We start from the raw sequence: 13,706 nt of genomic DNA on the forward strand, positions 1-13,706 counted from the left end.
AACGTTTGATGACTAATTTCACAATTGTTATTTGTAGATTAACTTTGATAAAAATAAAGGAACACTCCAGACTGTCTGGTTGGGTGTCTGCAAAAATTTAAAAGAATACAAAATAAATAAGATAACAACATGAATAGAACGATAAACGGAATAAGAAAGGGAAACTACTTGGCAATATACAAAACGACGGCTCGCGGTGACGTCAGAATAACTGATAAAATGAAAGAAAAACACAAAAACACATATTGCAAACTGATAAGGGGTAAAGAGTAGCCGAGATTGTCAAACAATGGTTAGAAAAGTCAGATAAGAAGGTAAATAACCTGAATGCAAAAACTTTAAGCAGGCGCCGTGGTCAGCCCAGAAAGAGATAAAGGGCCCGGATCGTAAGCCGATAATAATGTGTGGGTGTGGCCGCGCCCTATCGACGAGAGTGGGCGGCAATAACAACGACCAAAGCCCGGAAGACGTAGTACGGGCAAAAGATAAAGACCAAATGCTGTAGACGCCAGACTCCCGACTTAAGACTCGGACAACATAAAGGTCATACAGTACAGCCATTGAGAACTTATATATGTATAAAATAAAATTGTATGTATATAAATATAAATGCATGTATGTATATATCCCAGAGTCAAGAACATGGCTGCTCCCGAAGCAAATACCCAGAGACTTGGTTTATCAGCGTTTTGTTTCTTTTGTTTGGCTTTGTTGCATTGTTTTCCTTTTGGGTGCCCAGCGATAATTTATTTTAAATATAAAATATTAATGGTCATTTAAAAGGAATTAAAAGCGGGAATTACAATAAGCGAAACGCCAACCAGATAAGCCGAGCTATTCAACAACAACAACTCTGTTGGAAAATACCAATGAAATTGAAAAGTGCGCAGAGGCTACAGCTTGAAGACCAACCCACTATAAATGATATACATACATATATGTAAATATACATATACATATAAACATCTATATATACATAGATAATTATACATACAATCATTAGTCGCATCATCGTGACGATGCCGTCGAAGATAAGTAAAAGATTTAAAAAATAAAAATCAAACGCAAACCTAAAAGGAATTGAAAAAAGCAGAAATAAATTATTGAAATATGTAAAACGCCTCTAGAGGTTTGCTTTGGGGTCAATTGTGTTTATTAGCTGTGCTCCATGCTCATAAGTAATGTTCGACTGCTGATAAGACAGAGCAAGTAGTCAGCTCTGTGAAGAGCAGCAGGCAACTAAACTGTAAAATCAAATAGATTGAAACTGTGTTATGAGCTGTGCTGAGCTCAGCTGGAAGAATGAATTTTCCTGGGATCCTCATTTAGACTTTTCCCTTTGATTTTAAAGCTAACATTTGAGAAGTTCCTTAAAATATTTTACAGAATTTTTTAATATTCGAATTGCATTTACGAATATTATAATTAATATTTCGAAATGAAAAAATGTTCACATTTTCAACATATTTAATTAATCCTAAGACAGAAAGGTTTACGTGCTGTGACTATATGTTACAGTCACACACTTTCTTTTTCATCATGTTTTTGCCACCGTGTATTTACCAGTTTAAAAAAATATTAATTAAAACACGAGGACGTAGTTATTTATTATTCATTTATTATAATTATTATTAACTTAAATACATTTTTATAACACATCTTGAACTAGTTCCATGAACACTACATTTGTAAAAGGCGACAACTCCGTATATGTATATAAACCATATGATAAGGTCGCTACACTTGAGATTTTAGATAAGCTCATTCGCCGGCAATATAACCGAATAGAAAAACTGATTAGTTTTCATAGAACCACGTTACGAATCAGTCATTAAAGCCATAGCAAAATGTCACAGAAGGATAATTTTACGTTTCGTAGGGCTGAAAAGACGGATATGAAAGCCGTCGTAGAAATGATCCAAGTAAAGTATAATGTATATGTGTTAAATACACTCAATGATGCAGAGTAAACTAAACTTTTCCCAAGGAACTGGCCGATTTTGAGCGCATGAGCGACGGCCCGCAGCTGAGCGAGCAGGGTGAGTATTGAATTAGAGAAGAATTTGTCACCTTGTTGATCTTTTGCCCACATGCAGATCTGATACGTGATTCGGGCTTGGATGGCGGACACGAGTATTGTCAAGTCTATGTGCTCACAGACAATACTACAAAGTAAATGAGGACAAATACCTGATAAGACATGAGATCATTGGCTAGCCAGGCGTCAAATTGAAAGTCGCTACGCAAATGTTTGCTGATCAAAATGACCAAACGGTCAAACAGATTTCCCGTTTGGCAAACATTTACGTTCGTTGTTCGACTCGACAATCGGAAAAGATTTTGACAGCATTAAATCAACATATTAATATTTCTTTTAACAGCGCCAGCATTGGCTATGCGATCTGCTTCTACTCGTACTCCACCTGGCAAGGACGTTCACTTTTTCTTGAGGATCTCTATGTACGTCCAGCTTATCGTAAGCAGGGAACCGGTGCGCGAATGTTTCGGGAGGTAGCAGCAATTGCGGTTCGACAGGGCTGCCGGCGATTGGACTTCCACGTGCTCAGCTGGAATCCGGCATGTGAATTCTATAATCATCTAGGCGCAACGAATTTAACCAAGTCGGAGTGTTGGCAATTTTACCGCGTAGAGGAACAACAATTGGCCAAGCTAGCTGAAGAATTAAAGAGTTAACGAGCTGGAAGTTCTTTGATCTGTCTATTATGTTGGCCTTATTAACAATAAATAATACTTTGCTAAATTAATTTGGCTATTCACTGGTCACCGCTGACGCTGGCTATGACATGGATCTGCATGCTTTTGGTTGAGTTGTACACCTGGCCGGGTGGAAAGGGATGCACCCTGGAATGGGCATCGGCTTTATTCTTGCCACCCGCTGTATACTTAGACAGTCGTATACTGGGCATGGGCAGAAAGCCAGTACTTAGTGGCATAACATCCAGCGATATCGAATGACAGTCCACATCCTTCATGGACACGACGCCTGAAATATTGTTGAATTTATTAGAATGGAATTGAATCCACAAAAATAAAAATAGGATATGTAAGCGTAAATTTGTTGTCTTTCAAATGAACCAATTAATTGCCTAACTACTTGAACGGCAAAATTCGGTCAGACCGAAGTATTTACTAAGAACATCTAAAAGCCTTTATATAACATATTAATAATTATTTTTAATCATAGCTAAGAAACCTGAAGTAAATATATTTGCTTGTCAAGTATTTATCATTATAACGTCTTATTTCGAATTATCATCGGCAGTTAGCTTTTACAGAGTTATGTTATCGTGCCTTAAGGGCACATTTTGTAAATTGATTGATTAGTGCTATTTGACAGACTTTAGATGCTCGATTATTTTTGAAGGATTTATGTTGGATAAATATTCCTAATTGATTGCAACTACGAGTGTTCATAAACCAAAAACTTACCCATGTCTTTATATGCATTAAAAAGTGTATTTTACGTGTCAAGAAATTAGAATTAAATAATAAGCAAATGGGATATTCCAGTTAAAGTGGAAAAATGACGACTTACCAGCGGATCGACCACATACGGCCCACAGATTCTGATCGTTAAGCACCTCGTACATGAGATCGACATATGGATTCTCATTGATCTTGGTTATCTTTATATTCAGGTTGCAAACAGTGCGCAGGCGACAGAGTTCGTTCGGCTCCAGCTGTGCCTGCAGCTTGAAGAGCGTTGAATAGTCGACCAGATCGAAGGCACAGCCATAATTACGCCAGATTTGTGGCTGTGCTGGAGTTGCATACTTGACCACAAAGTGCACCTTGACAATGGGCAGTTCGTGTTCTGCTTTCAACGGCTCTACTTGTATCTCATAGAGGTAGGTAACCGTCAAAGACTTATAAATTTCCTACAAGTGCGAGAAAAGGTTAATATATATCTCTACAAGTTTTTTGTTCACTTACGATTGGTGCTTGCGATTCAGGATTGAGATCGATGAGACGCACGCCGGCCACATCACACTTCACCTTGGCATGTTGCAGCAATAGCCGTGCATCCAGACCCTTCATAATGACCTGTAGGAACTTTTGCGTACCGCACGTGTGAAGCCGGCAAGTTGCCTCCATGGCGGGCTGAAAGTCAATTGGGATTTGTAGATCAGTGCGCGACCAAGGGCAACTGAGCGTTATGTGATGTTCATGATGTTTGGATAGTTTACGGCCAGGCATATCGGTAAGCACCTCGAGCGGTATGCGACGCTCCTCGAAAGATTTGAATTGAAGCAAAGGCAATTGCAAAACATTCTCGAAGCCGACGTCGCTATTACTCAGCGTCGACTCATCGGATTTGAGAGCCTGGCGTATGCGTAAATTCTTCGAGCATCGCAACGTGATCTGCGCATCTGGTGGAAAGATGAAACTGCCGCCAGATACATTCAAATAAATGGGCTGCACAATACCCGCAATTAGTGTCTTGAATTCTAGCGAGGCGCTTGCCGGCTTGGTGCAAATCTCGAAACTCGGCGGCTGCAAATTCGACGGCAACTGCTCCGAAAGAAACTCCAAGCTTGACATGGTAATACACAATTGCTTAAACTGCCAACGTCCAACGCGCGTTGCCTTGCCCTTAAGCTCGACGAGATTAATGCCCGGCTGGAGGGCAATATTGGTAGTCTGCACGACGTTGGTGAAGTCCGCCTGAACACTGGGCGACAGCTTGCGCTTGGTGCTGCTGGTCCGTCGCACAGGCTGTTTCGTTTTCGGCGTATCACATACGACCGAGGCACAGTTGAGCGTATTGTCCTGCTTATGGAAGAGCTGCAAAGTGACCTTCAGCCGCGATGCACAGTCCTTCACGAGAGCCACTTCCTGCAGGCCTGTCTCCAAATCGTTACTCAGATGCAGCTCATAGCAAAGTTTCATGCAATCAACTACGATTTCTCGAGGATACAGACTTTCCAGCCTCAATTGCACCAGCAGGTGGTCATCTTGTATAATTGGCTTCGTATTAAGCACTTCGATGTCTAGTGTGCGAAAATGATCCTCCAGCACACAGTAGTTGGCATTCTCAATGGATGGCTGTGCCGATAAGGTGGTGTCCAGCGATTTCAATGACTTCAGGAACTCATCAAAGTAAAAGGTGCGTACGAGAATCTCTAGTTCGGCACAGCAGGATATGGAACTGCAGGTTTTGGTATAAGCCAGCGAATCGCCCATCTTACGATAACAGTTAGCCAGCTCTAGCAATGTCTGTGAGCTAAGCATATGCCAGTTCTCTGCCTTCAATTCTCGTAACAAATCCGTAAAGAAGCCCACTGCTTTGTGAGGTTCATTCAAAGCGCAGTAGAATTTGCCCAGATCGAGGCCAACCAACCGCGCAGATCTTAAGCGCGTCACGTGTTTATAGGTGCTGATTGCTAGCTCCGCCAACTCTAGGTAGAGCTTTTGGAAGGTTTGATTGGAGCCCAAGGCCTCTTTGAGCTGTTGTGCCGCCGACAGCTTAGGCTTTCGATTCGGCGAACGATCACGCAGCTGTGGCATAGCTTGCAGAAATTGTTGCTGCTGTTGTGGGGGTGCATCACCAATGCCTGATGAAAGCTGCACCACAATGTGCAATTGCTCCGAACTGGGTGTACAGCCTGGCAATAAACCGCAGAGTTTACCCAGCTCATACAATTTGTCCTTGGCCAGATTCCATATGGGAGCGCAGTGCTGGAAGCACGTCACTTCATTAGGTTCCATCGCCTGTTCGCAGAGCTGCAGCACTTCCAGAGCACAGACAAACTCCCAGCAGCTCAGCGCACCCTCCTGGCAGTCTAACTTGATAAATTCCACCTCACGCAACGTGGAGAAAAGAAAACCTAATAGACGTTTCGCTATCTCCGGTATGTCATTGCAAGTGAGCAATAGGTAAGCTTGTCGCTCAAACAAATAGTTGCGGAACTCTAAAAGGGAGACTCCTTCATTCCGTATTTTCTGACGCATCTCAAATTTGTCCACGCGGCTCAGGCAGATGCCATGGAAAGCTGTAAGCGGACGCTTAAAATATGCTAGCCACTGTTGCTTCTCATTGAATCCCGTGTGCGTGATGAACTGTGAAAACATGGCATCCAGCTCATCATATTGTATTAGGGCCTCTGTTGGTAGCTCTAATTTCTCAAAAATGAGTGCCAGATCTTCCTGCATAAAGAAATATTGACGAAAGTCCCAATCATCATGATTACGTTTCTCCCGTTTACTCCGTATTAACTCCTCGTATTTGGCAATGTTGCGATTGTAACTGGTGAGCATTAGGAAACGGATGCGCTGCACCAAGCATCGAAAAGATTCCGTTGATTTTTGCTCAAATTTAGCTGGATTCAATACGGAAATGCAACGATCATCGTTTTTACTGCCGAAATCCAAACGTATTTTATCCAGCACCGTTGTTCGAGGCAATAGGTTCTTCGTTTTCCGCATGTCCAGCGTCTCCACCAATAGGATCATCCAATCAGATATGCCATAGCTGGACAATAGTTTAAGCCACGAATCTATTTCCTCTCTTATCGTTGCTTTGTATGTGTCAATGTCCTAAGATAAAAATATGAAAGTATTTACTACTGTCGTTCTTATTTGTCCGCCCCATAAACATCCCCAATGCACACTCACACCCACATATCCACTTACATTACATTCGGTCACAAATATGTGCAATATGGGATGTTCAAGTATGCTCCAATCGCCCTTTTTATATCGCTCCAGTGGTTCGACACTGAACTGCTGGGTTTGAGCCTCCAAGCGAACATGTTTCGTTGGTCTTTGGAAGGTGCGTCGCCATTCGCAGGTATCCAATGGGATTGCATTTAGTATTTGCGCTTCAAGGGATCGAAAAAGCGGAAATGAGCCAGAATCTGAAAGCATTCACATTTTATATCAAATTAACCAAATGTATTACTAACGCACTCTACTTACAGGTTATAATTGGCTTTATCTGCATTCTTAACTTAATTTATAAATAGTTTATTTTCATTTGGGGACAGCACAAAGCAAACAGTCAACGTACAACACGATAACAGCTGATATCGGTGCAAATGCAACATATGTTTTTGGCATGAATTTTAACATTTCGCTTAATGTTATTCACAGCTAACAGAGGCAGAACAGCATTAATTTCGTTTAGAAATATAATATATAATTTATATAAAATAATTTTCATATTTTGCTTACACGGGTTGATTAAAAACGAAACTATTACCCAACTAAATAGGACGAACACATAGCAGCCAAAATTGATGAAATTTGATTAACAGTTACCTTTTAACAGGAATGTATAAAAGCCACATAGCATTATTATTGTTCATTTTATATCGATAGTAAAAATTCATCGAACAGCTGAAAGCGGGCGAAAGCTGAGGTGTTGCTAGAAACAATGCAGTACTAATTAAAAAAGACAATTGAGTTTTACAAGTAAATAATAAAAAACACCATATTTATTTAGATAGCTTAATGTTTAAGTGCACAGACAATTAACTGTTACGGAATATGGATATGGCCAGAAGCATTTTTGGTCGAGACCACGAGGGTTACGTGGGCCGTGAAGAACATACGGTAACAATTCAATTGAGATGATAGATTGCTTATCAATCTAATTAAAATTGCTCATTTTCCACGCTACCAACACAGCGTAAAATGCAGACCTTGAGTTCTGACGATGATGTAGGTGAGCTGCCAGTCATGATGGAAGAACTGAGTGTCGCAGATGGCTTGCGTCCAAGTCCTGGTGGACCCTTTTCAGCCTTGACGCCTTCAATGTGGCCACAGGAACTGCTCGCTAAGCTGGGTGGCGAATCGGAACTGGCAGCAGCGGGGCCCAACGACCAGCCCGACTACCGATTCGATGAGTTCGGCTTTCGCGTCGAGGAAGAGGATGGCCCCGAACAAAGCTCAAATAAACTGCTCAGCATACCTTTTGTGGAAGATGCACAGCAACGGTTGCAGTGGATCGCACACCTCGAGTTTGCCCACAACAAGGAAATCAACGAACTGAGCTGGGAGCATGTCGACCAACTGTTGCAACGCACCGAAAAACTACGCAAAATGGTGCAGAATGGCATACCACACAGTCTGCGGCCACAAATGTGGATGCGACTATCCGGTGCGCTTTCCAAAAAGCAAAAAAGCGAAACTAGCTATCAGGAAATAGTCAAGGGTAAGTATGCAATGCACAAGACAAATAAACAGCTTAATATATGTTCTTCAACTTCACAGCTTCCAGCAACGATCAGTTAATGACTTCGAAGCAAATTGAAAAGGATCTACTGCGCATCCTGCCCACAAATGCGTGCTTTAGTCATCCAAACGGAACGGGCATTCCACGATTGCGTCGCATCCTGCGCGGCATTGCGTGGCTTTTTCCGGACATTGGCTACTGCCAGGGCACCGGAGTTATTGTTGCCTGCCTGCTGCTGTTCATGGAGGAGGAGAATGCATTTTGGATGATGGTCACTATTGTTGAGGATCTCCTCCCGGCATCGTACTACAGCTCAACATTGCTTGGCATTCAAGCGGATCAGCGTGTGATGCAAACATTAATAGCCAACTACTTATCCAGCGTGGATGATACGCTTAAGCGTCACGACATCGATCTATCGTTAATAACACTTCACTGGTTCCTAACCCTGTTCGCGAATGTGGTGCATATGAAGATATTGGTGCGCATTTGGGACTGGTTCTTTTACGAGGGCTCCATTGTACTATTCCAGCTGACGCTCGGTATGCTAAAAGTGAAGGAACAGGATCTCAAGCATCTGGAAAACTCTGCCCAAATTTTTAATTCGCTCTCAATGTGCTGCGAAGTGGATGACGTTGAAGTACTGTTCCGGCAAGCTCTCGAAGTGGGTGGCTCGTTGAGCCAGACCGTAATCGACACACATCGTCGTCGCCATCTGGCCTATTTAATGGCAGATCAGGGCCATCAGATAGGCAATCCAGAGGTGGCAGCCAATTTGCCTAAGCAGCATCTGTCCAGGCGGCAAGTGCGAAAAAGTAAATCGATACTAGAAGCATTTCTATTTCGCGGCGATCCTGAATCAGATCAACTGAAAAACAAAAACATACGCCAGACCGAAATACTTGTAGATCTGCGGGAGGCAATCCTAAAGGTGGGTCGTCACTTCATCACCATCGAACCAAAACTGGCAGGACACATTCAACTAACGGCGAACTACAGCAGCGAATCCCATGCCAAGGATCACGAGAACTTCATTAATGTTGCTCGCACACGTAAGCGCCGGGCTAAGGCTTTGCATGACTTTGAGCGACATGATGACGATGAGCTGGGCTTCAGGCGGAACGATATCATCACCATCATCAGCCAGAAGGACGAGCATTGCTGGGTGGGAGAGCTAAATGGACTGCGTGGCTGGTTTCCAGCAAAGTTCGTGCAGCTGCTGGATGAGCGCAGCAAGCTGTATACCTCTGCTGGCGATGATGCTATCTCGGAGACGGTTACGGATCTTGTCCGTGGAACTCTGGCACCAGCTATTAAAGCATTCCTCGAACATGGCATGAAGCGACCCACATTTCTAGGGGGTCCAATACACCCGTGGCTGTTCATTGAAGAAGTTTCCTCCCTGGAGGTGGAAAAGGATTTTAAGTCTGTGTACAGCCGTTTGGTTCTCTGTAAAACTTATCGCCTTGATGAAGACGGCAAGGTGTTGACTCCCGAGGAATTGCTCTATCGCTGCGTGCAAGCGGTCAATCAATCACACGACAATGCACATGCCCAAATGGATGTCAAACTGCGCTCCCTCATCTGTTTAGGCCTCAACGAACAGGTTCTACATCTGTGGCTAGAGGTGCTCTGCGCGTGCCAGGAGGTTGTGCAGAAGTGGTATCACTCTTGGAGTTTCATCGATTCGCCCGGTTGGGTGCAAATTAAATGCGAATTGCGCATACTTTCACAGTTTGCCTTTAATCTAAATCCCGACTGGGAGTTGCCACCAAAGCGCGGCAAGGAATCGCAGCCACTTAAAGATGGTGTGCGCGACATGCTTGTTAAGCATCATTTATTCTCTTGGGACCTATGAATCCGGCTGATCTGAGGAAATACGTTGCATAGCTTTCTACATCCTTTTTATATAAATTTGCATAGCGCTCTTCATTAAGTATGTACAATCATGCACGTTGCCTAAACCTCCTAAGTATTTAATCTGAACAAAAATTCTAAGCAGAAACTATGCTCTAATATCTCATTATTTTAGCTATTGTGCAATCTTTTTTAAGAAACTTTAATCTTCGGTTAGCCGAAGCATCATATCCTTGCAGATTCAGTGTAGATAACATCTAACAAAATATGCATTGCAAGGATATAAAATTAGCTTGTTATAAACTTTGCTGTACGCTTATCATTAAATTAAGGTATATTTGCTTATAAATATAAATGTAGTTCTTGCTATTTAATTAATTAAAATTATATCCATCCATATTTTTAGCTCCCACACAAAAAGAGAAAACAGCACACAGAATTGTACTAAATTACAAAATAATGTACCTTTGAATTTAAATCAAATCTTATAAGTATTTATAATATATATACACCTAAATATTTAAAAATCTTAAATGCATTTCATTAAAGTTTAATATATATATATATATATATACATATATATAGAAATTGTACACTAGTTGACTTCTTAATTGCAGACCAGACCCAAATAATCATCCATCAAAGTTCCTATAGCAAACTGTTGGAAAGTGATTAGATATCACAATTAGAAGAACATGAGGATTTCAATCAACTTACAATGCCAGTAGCGTCCACACGCGTACCCACAATCTTTAGACGTATTTTATCCTCACCAGAAATAACGACGTCTTCGTCTTTAGACTTGTAGCAAGGCGGGTTTCCATTTGGACAGAATTGCATGTCAGCGGGAATGGACTGAAAAAATGTACAGTTGTTATTCAGTTTGCACTGCAAATAAACCTTGAAACAGCTTACATGGTGTGATATAAAGCACGACAATGGTCCAATTTCCGCAAACATGCCGACTTTATTTATCTGCTTAACAACGGCATCGAGGACTTCTCCTTTGAATGGCCGGAACACAATAGCCTTATATTTCACTGGATATACAACAAAACCTTGACCAGGCTGTATCACTCCAGACCCAATGAGATCTATTGTTGTGACTGCAATCACGAAACCATATTTGCCCGTACACGTTCCTTCCACCTCCGAGTAGAGCTTCTGCTTCACCGTTTCCAACAATTGGGGTCCAAAGTAGCGTGGATGCAGGAGAATCTCGTGCTCGAGCGATATCTATATGGATATACGTTACGTATGGGTCAACGCCAACTGTACATTGTTACTTACATGATAAAACATTGTTATTATTATTGATTTTAGCAATAAATTAAAGAAATTCTGGAAAGCCAAGAAAAAGACGCAAGCAACGAAACACAAACTGTTATCGATAATTAGTATTGCCGGCATTACATTTCATCATAAATGCTGTTATCGCTATCGATATAGTACCAGTGCTGAAAACTGTAGCAAGCATTAAATAGGCGGGATTTTCAAATGAATCATTTTGTCCATATATCATACTTATATATTTATATAAATGTAGTTAATCATCCTAATTGTAACGAATATATCAAAACTAAAATTGAGAAATAAAATTTTACCCTCCATATAGCTGGCAACATTTTTCAAAACCATTGATAAAAACTATAAAAAAAAAGTTTTTAATGGCTACATATTGCATAAATATATTTAAAAAGTCTTTAACATTCATAGGACGCTGTTTCAATTATTAATTCGATTTTTAACTAAACACATTATAACACATTACAGGCACAATAAATAATAACTTCTAAGTTCCCATCACAAAAATCGCTTAACACATAAACTGATAACGCTCAACTACTCTTCTTTCAGACTTAATTCCAGCTCATGTGCCGTACCTCCTGGCCGGAATATGCGCACATAGGCCGACTTAAATCCAAATTTCCAAATGGCTACGGTTGGCAAGTAGTACATAAAGAGATCCATTATCCAAACTCGAAAATTGAAATACCAGCGTACAATTGAATACTTGTGCAAGTATGTAACAATAAACAAACCATAACTAACAATAAAGCGATCCCACAAGCTCAGATCATAGTAGTGTGATGTTTGCTGTGGATCAGGGTTTTCACCTTCAAGATAATCAAAGCTATAATATTCATAGCCTTTAACGTACGCCAGACGTTTGGTAAAGAAAATATTTGCGTTGACTGAGAGCATTGTATTTACATGCCAAAGCCCATGAACTAATGCTTTGGTCATATGATAAAATTCCTCATTTGTTTTCTCCAGCGCCGGCCTATAGACATTACGCATAACAATGTCTAAACGCTCCCTGGATTCAGCCCAATTGCTTCCACATATATTGTACTCATCTTTGATGCCCAACAAATAGCCCAGCACCCGCCACATATGCGATGTGGCCTCGAGAAAATCATCATCATTCAATGATATGCGATGAGCGCCCAGCGTTATAAAGCCGATGAATCCAAACTGTGTCAAGGCCAAATCCTTCTGTGTTATCTGACCGGCACCACGTCGCTGACAAGCCCGACTCGAACGTGAATGTGCTCGCCTCACGGCCGCAATACTCGTCCACAGTTTGCTGCGCCTGTCCTCAATCGGCTGGAAATACCAGGCGTGTACATGGAAAATAGTGCGCAAATAACGGCGATAGGCAGTGAGAGCATTCGATGATTGGCCCGTACAGATAAGAACGCGCAATATCGATGGAATGGCAAGAACCGCAATTAAACCAGCCAACATGCCTGAGGTCATCACAAAGCGATATTTGCTGAAATACCTCTGGCCGCTATTCATAGATAATTTATAATTAGATATGCACACAAAGTTTGATTGATTTGTACCACTCACCGTTTGAATAGTTGCTCATCGTACCATGGCGGCAGGTCCAACTCTGCCTCGCTGTCGCCCTCTTGGCTACCATTTTTTAAAAGATTTTTTAAGTAATTCTCAGCACGTTCTTTACTGCCATTCGACATGTTGTCGATTTTGTGTGTACGTGCCACTGAAATAGTTGAAATCAAAGTAAAGCAGACATCATCGATATAATTATACAACAGTCCACAAAAGAGAAAGTTATTTAACAATGCTACATTTCTCACATGCACTTGCAGACGCGTCAGTAACTGGACGTCGTGGACTGAATTTCTTTGCCTTGCACACAAAAGCTAACTAAGAAACTTGTGTACAATTTGCACAATCTGTACAATTTACACTTTAGGCAATTGAAGTGTAAACAATTGAGCAATTGTTCCGCGCGAGAGGCTGGCTTCACTGGTACTGATTGGTACGTCCAATTTTGATAATGCACGACCGGTTTGTAAGCTCTTCAGCTCTGGTTTGTATGCGTGTGGCTGTGTGTGTATATGTGTGTAACCGCACAGAGCGCTGCGCGCCTACTATTCAAATTATTAGAGATAGGCTTAACTATTTAATGTTTATGTTAATAAAGACGTGAAGAGTTGTCATCTTAGGCAAAAATGACAAAAGTCTGTTCCCATATGGCAGCGTGGTTTTGTTATCGATATTCATATTACTTCAATGAAAATCATTTTTTAAATCCGTCAGCACAAAAACTTCAAATTGAATTTACTTTTTGAAGGTATTTCACATTTGTTTACTATACATTAAAATGATAATATGA

At 41.3% G+C, this 13,706-nt stretch overlaps 5 protein-coding genes across 6 annotated transcripts; 2 read left to right on the forward strand and 3 right to left on the reverse strand.

Moving 5' to 3' along the window:
* The first annotated feature begins 1,639 nt into the window (after nucleotides 1-1,639).
* LOC6574157 (thialysine N-epsilon-acetyltransferase) lies at nucleotides 1,640-2,761 on the forward strand. Its single transcript, XM_002000179.4, has 4 exons — nucleotides 1,640-1,922; nucleotides 1,988-2,039; nucleotides 2,097-2,172; nucleotides 2,382-2,761. Exons 1-4 carry the CDS (start codon nucleotides 1,848-1,850, stop codon nucleotides 2,692-2,694), a joined length of 516 nt encoding a protein of 171 aa, XP_002000215.1. The 5' UTR covers nucleotides 1,640-1,847; the 3' UTR covers nucleotides 2,695-2,761.
* LOC6574158 (trafficking protein particle complex subunit 10) lies at nucleotides 2,700-7,069 on the reverse strand. Of its 2 annotated transcripts, XM_015167297.3 has the most exons (6): nucleotides 6,940-7,069; nucleotides 6,655-6,878; nucleotides 3,955-6,558; nucleotides 3,557-3,899; nucleotides 3,451-3,456; nucleotides 2,700-3,004 (listed from the first exon to the last, which is right to left on the reverse strand). In XM_015167297.3, exons 1-6 carry the CDS (start codon nucleotides 6,962-6,964, stop codon nucleotides 2,775-2,777), a joined length of 3,432 nt encoding a protein of 1,143 aa, XP_015022783.1. In that variant the 5' UTR covers nucleotides 6,965-7,069; the 3' UTR covers nucleotides 2,700-2,774. The 2 variants fall into 2 exon arrangements, with proteins under 2 accessions (XP_015022783.1, XP_002000216.1); XM_002000180.4 differs by lacking the exon at nucleotides 3,451-3,456 and having other exon boundaries at nucleotides 6,940-7,062.
* A 269-nt stretch (nucleotides 7,070-7,338) lies between these two features.
* On the forward strand, nucleotides 7,339-10,403 carry LOC6574159 (small G protein signaling modulator 3 homolog). The gene is made up of 3 exons (XM_002000181.4): nucleotides 7,339-7,575; nucleotides 7,651-8,176; nucleotides 8,236-10,403. The coding sequence occupies exons 1-3, from the start codon at nucleotides 7,510-7,512 to the stop codon at nucleotides 10,053-10,055; spliced, it is 2,412 nt and encodes an 803-aa protein (XP_002000217.1). The 5' UTR covers nucleotides 7,339-7,509; the 3' UTR covers nucleotides 10,056-10,403.
* Nucleotides 10,404-10,588: 185 nt separating this feature from the next.
* LOC6574160 (DNA-directed RNA polymerase II subunit RPB7) lies at nucleotides 10,589-11,454 on the reverse strand. Its single transcript, XM_002000182.4, has 4 exons — nucleotides 11,345-11,454; nucleotides 10,970-11,290; nucleotides 10,772-10,909; nucleotides 10,589-10,712 (listed from the first exon to the last, which is right to left on the reverse strand). The coding sequence occupies exons 1-4, from the start codon at nucleotides 11,354-11,356 to the stop codon at nucleotides 10,662-10,664; spliced, it is 522 nt and encodes a 173-aa protein (XP_002000218.3). The 5' UTR covers nucleotides 11,357-11,454; the 3' UTR covers nucleotides 10,589-10,661.
* A 241-nt stretch (nucleotides 11,455-11,695) lies between these two features.
* Nucleotides 11,696-13,560, reverse strand: LOC6574161. Its single transcript, XM_002000183.4, has 3 exons — nucleotides 13,165-13,560; nucleotides 12,914-13,067; nucleotides 11,696-12,851 (listed from the first exon to the last, which is right to left on the reverse strand). The coding sequence occupies exons 2-3, from the start codon at nucleotides 13,039-13,041 to the stop codon at nucleotides 11,897-11,899; spliced, it is 1,083 nt and encodes a 360-aa protein (XP_002000219.2). The 5' UTR covers nucleotides 13,042-13,067; nucleotides 13,165-13,560; the 3' UTR covers nucleotides 11,696-11,896.
* Nucleotides 13,561-13,706: the final 146 nt, after the last annotated feature.

The sequence above is a fragment of the Drosophila mojavensis genome, unplaced genomic scaffold (assembly GCF_018153725.1).
Source record: "Drosophila mojavensis isolate 15081-1352.22 unplaced genomic scaffold, ASM1815372v1 contig_277, whole genome shotgun sequence".
NCBI lineage: Eukaryota > Metazoa > Arthropoda > Insecta > Diptera > Drosophilidae > Drosophila > Drosophila mojavensis.

Coding starts and splice junctions, on each gene's coding strand:
- LOC6574160 (XM_002000182.4), bottom strand. Junction 10,910..10,969: donor CGTGCTTTATATCACACCAT/GTAAGCTGTTTC, acceptor ACATTTTTTCAG/TCCATTCCCGCTGACATGCA. Junction 10,713..10,771: donor GTGTGGACGCTACTGGCATT/GTAAGTTGATTG, acceptor ACTTTCCAACAG/TTTGCTATAGGAACTTTGAT.
- LOC6574161 (XM_002000183.4), bottom strand. CDS start 13,041: ATGTCGAATGGCAGTAAAGAACGTGCTGAGAATTACTTAAAAAATCTT. Junction 12,852..12,913: donor GATGAGCAACTATTCAAACG/GTGAGTGGTACA, acceptor ATCTATGAATAG/CGGCCAGAGGTATTTCAGCA.
- LOC6574157 (XM_002000179.4), top strand. CDS start 1,848: ATGTCACAGAAGGATAATTTTACGTTTCGTAGGGCTGAAAAGACGGAT. Junction 2,040..2,096: donor CCCGCAGCTGAGCGAGCAGG/GTGAGTATTGAA, acceptor GCCCACATGCAG/ATCTGATACGTGATTCGGGC. Junction 2,173..2,381: donor CTCACAGACAATACTACAAA/GTAAATGAGGAC, acceptor TTCTTTTAACAG/CGCCAGCATTGGCTATGCGA.
- LOC6574158 (XM_015167297.3), bottom strand. CDS start 6,964: ATGCAGATAAAGCCAATTATAACCT. Junction 6,879..6,939: donor GATAAAGCCAATTATAACCT/GTAAGTAGAGTG, acceptor GAATGCTTTCAG/ATTCTGGCTCATTTCCGCTT. Junction 3,900..3,954: donor CTGAATCGCAAGCACCAATC/GTAAGTGAACAA, acceptor TCGCACTTGTAG/GAAATTTATAAGTCTTTGAC.
- LOC6574159 (XM_002000181.4), top strand. CDS start 7,510: ATGGATATGGCCAGAAGCATTTTTGGTCGAGACCACGAGGGTTACGTG. Junction 7,576..7,650: donor TGGGCCGTGAAGAACATACG/GTAACAATTCAA, acceptor CTACCAACACAG/CGTAAAATGCAGACCTTGAG. Junction 8,177..8,235: donor CTATCAGGAAATAGTCAAGG/GTAAGTATGCAA, acceptor TCAACTTCACAG/CTTCCAGCAACGATCAGTTA.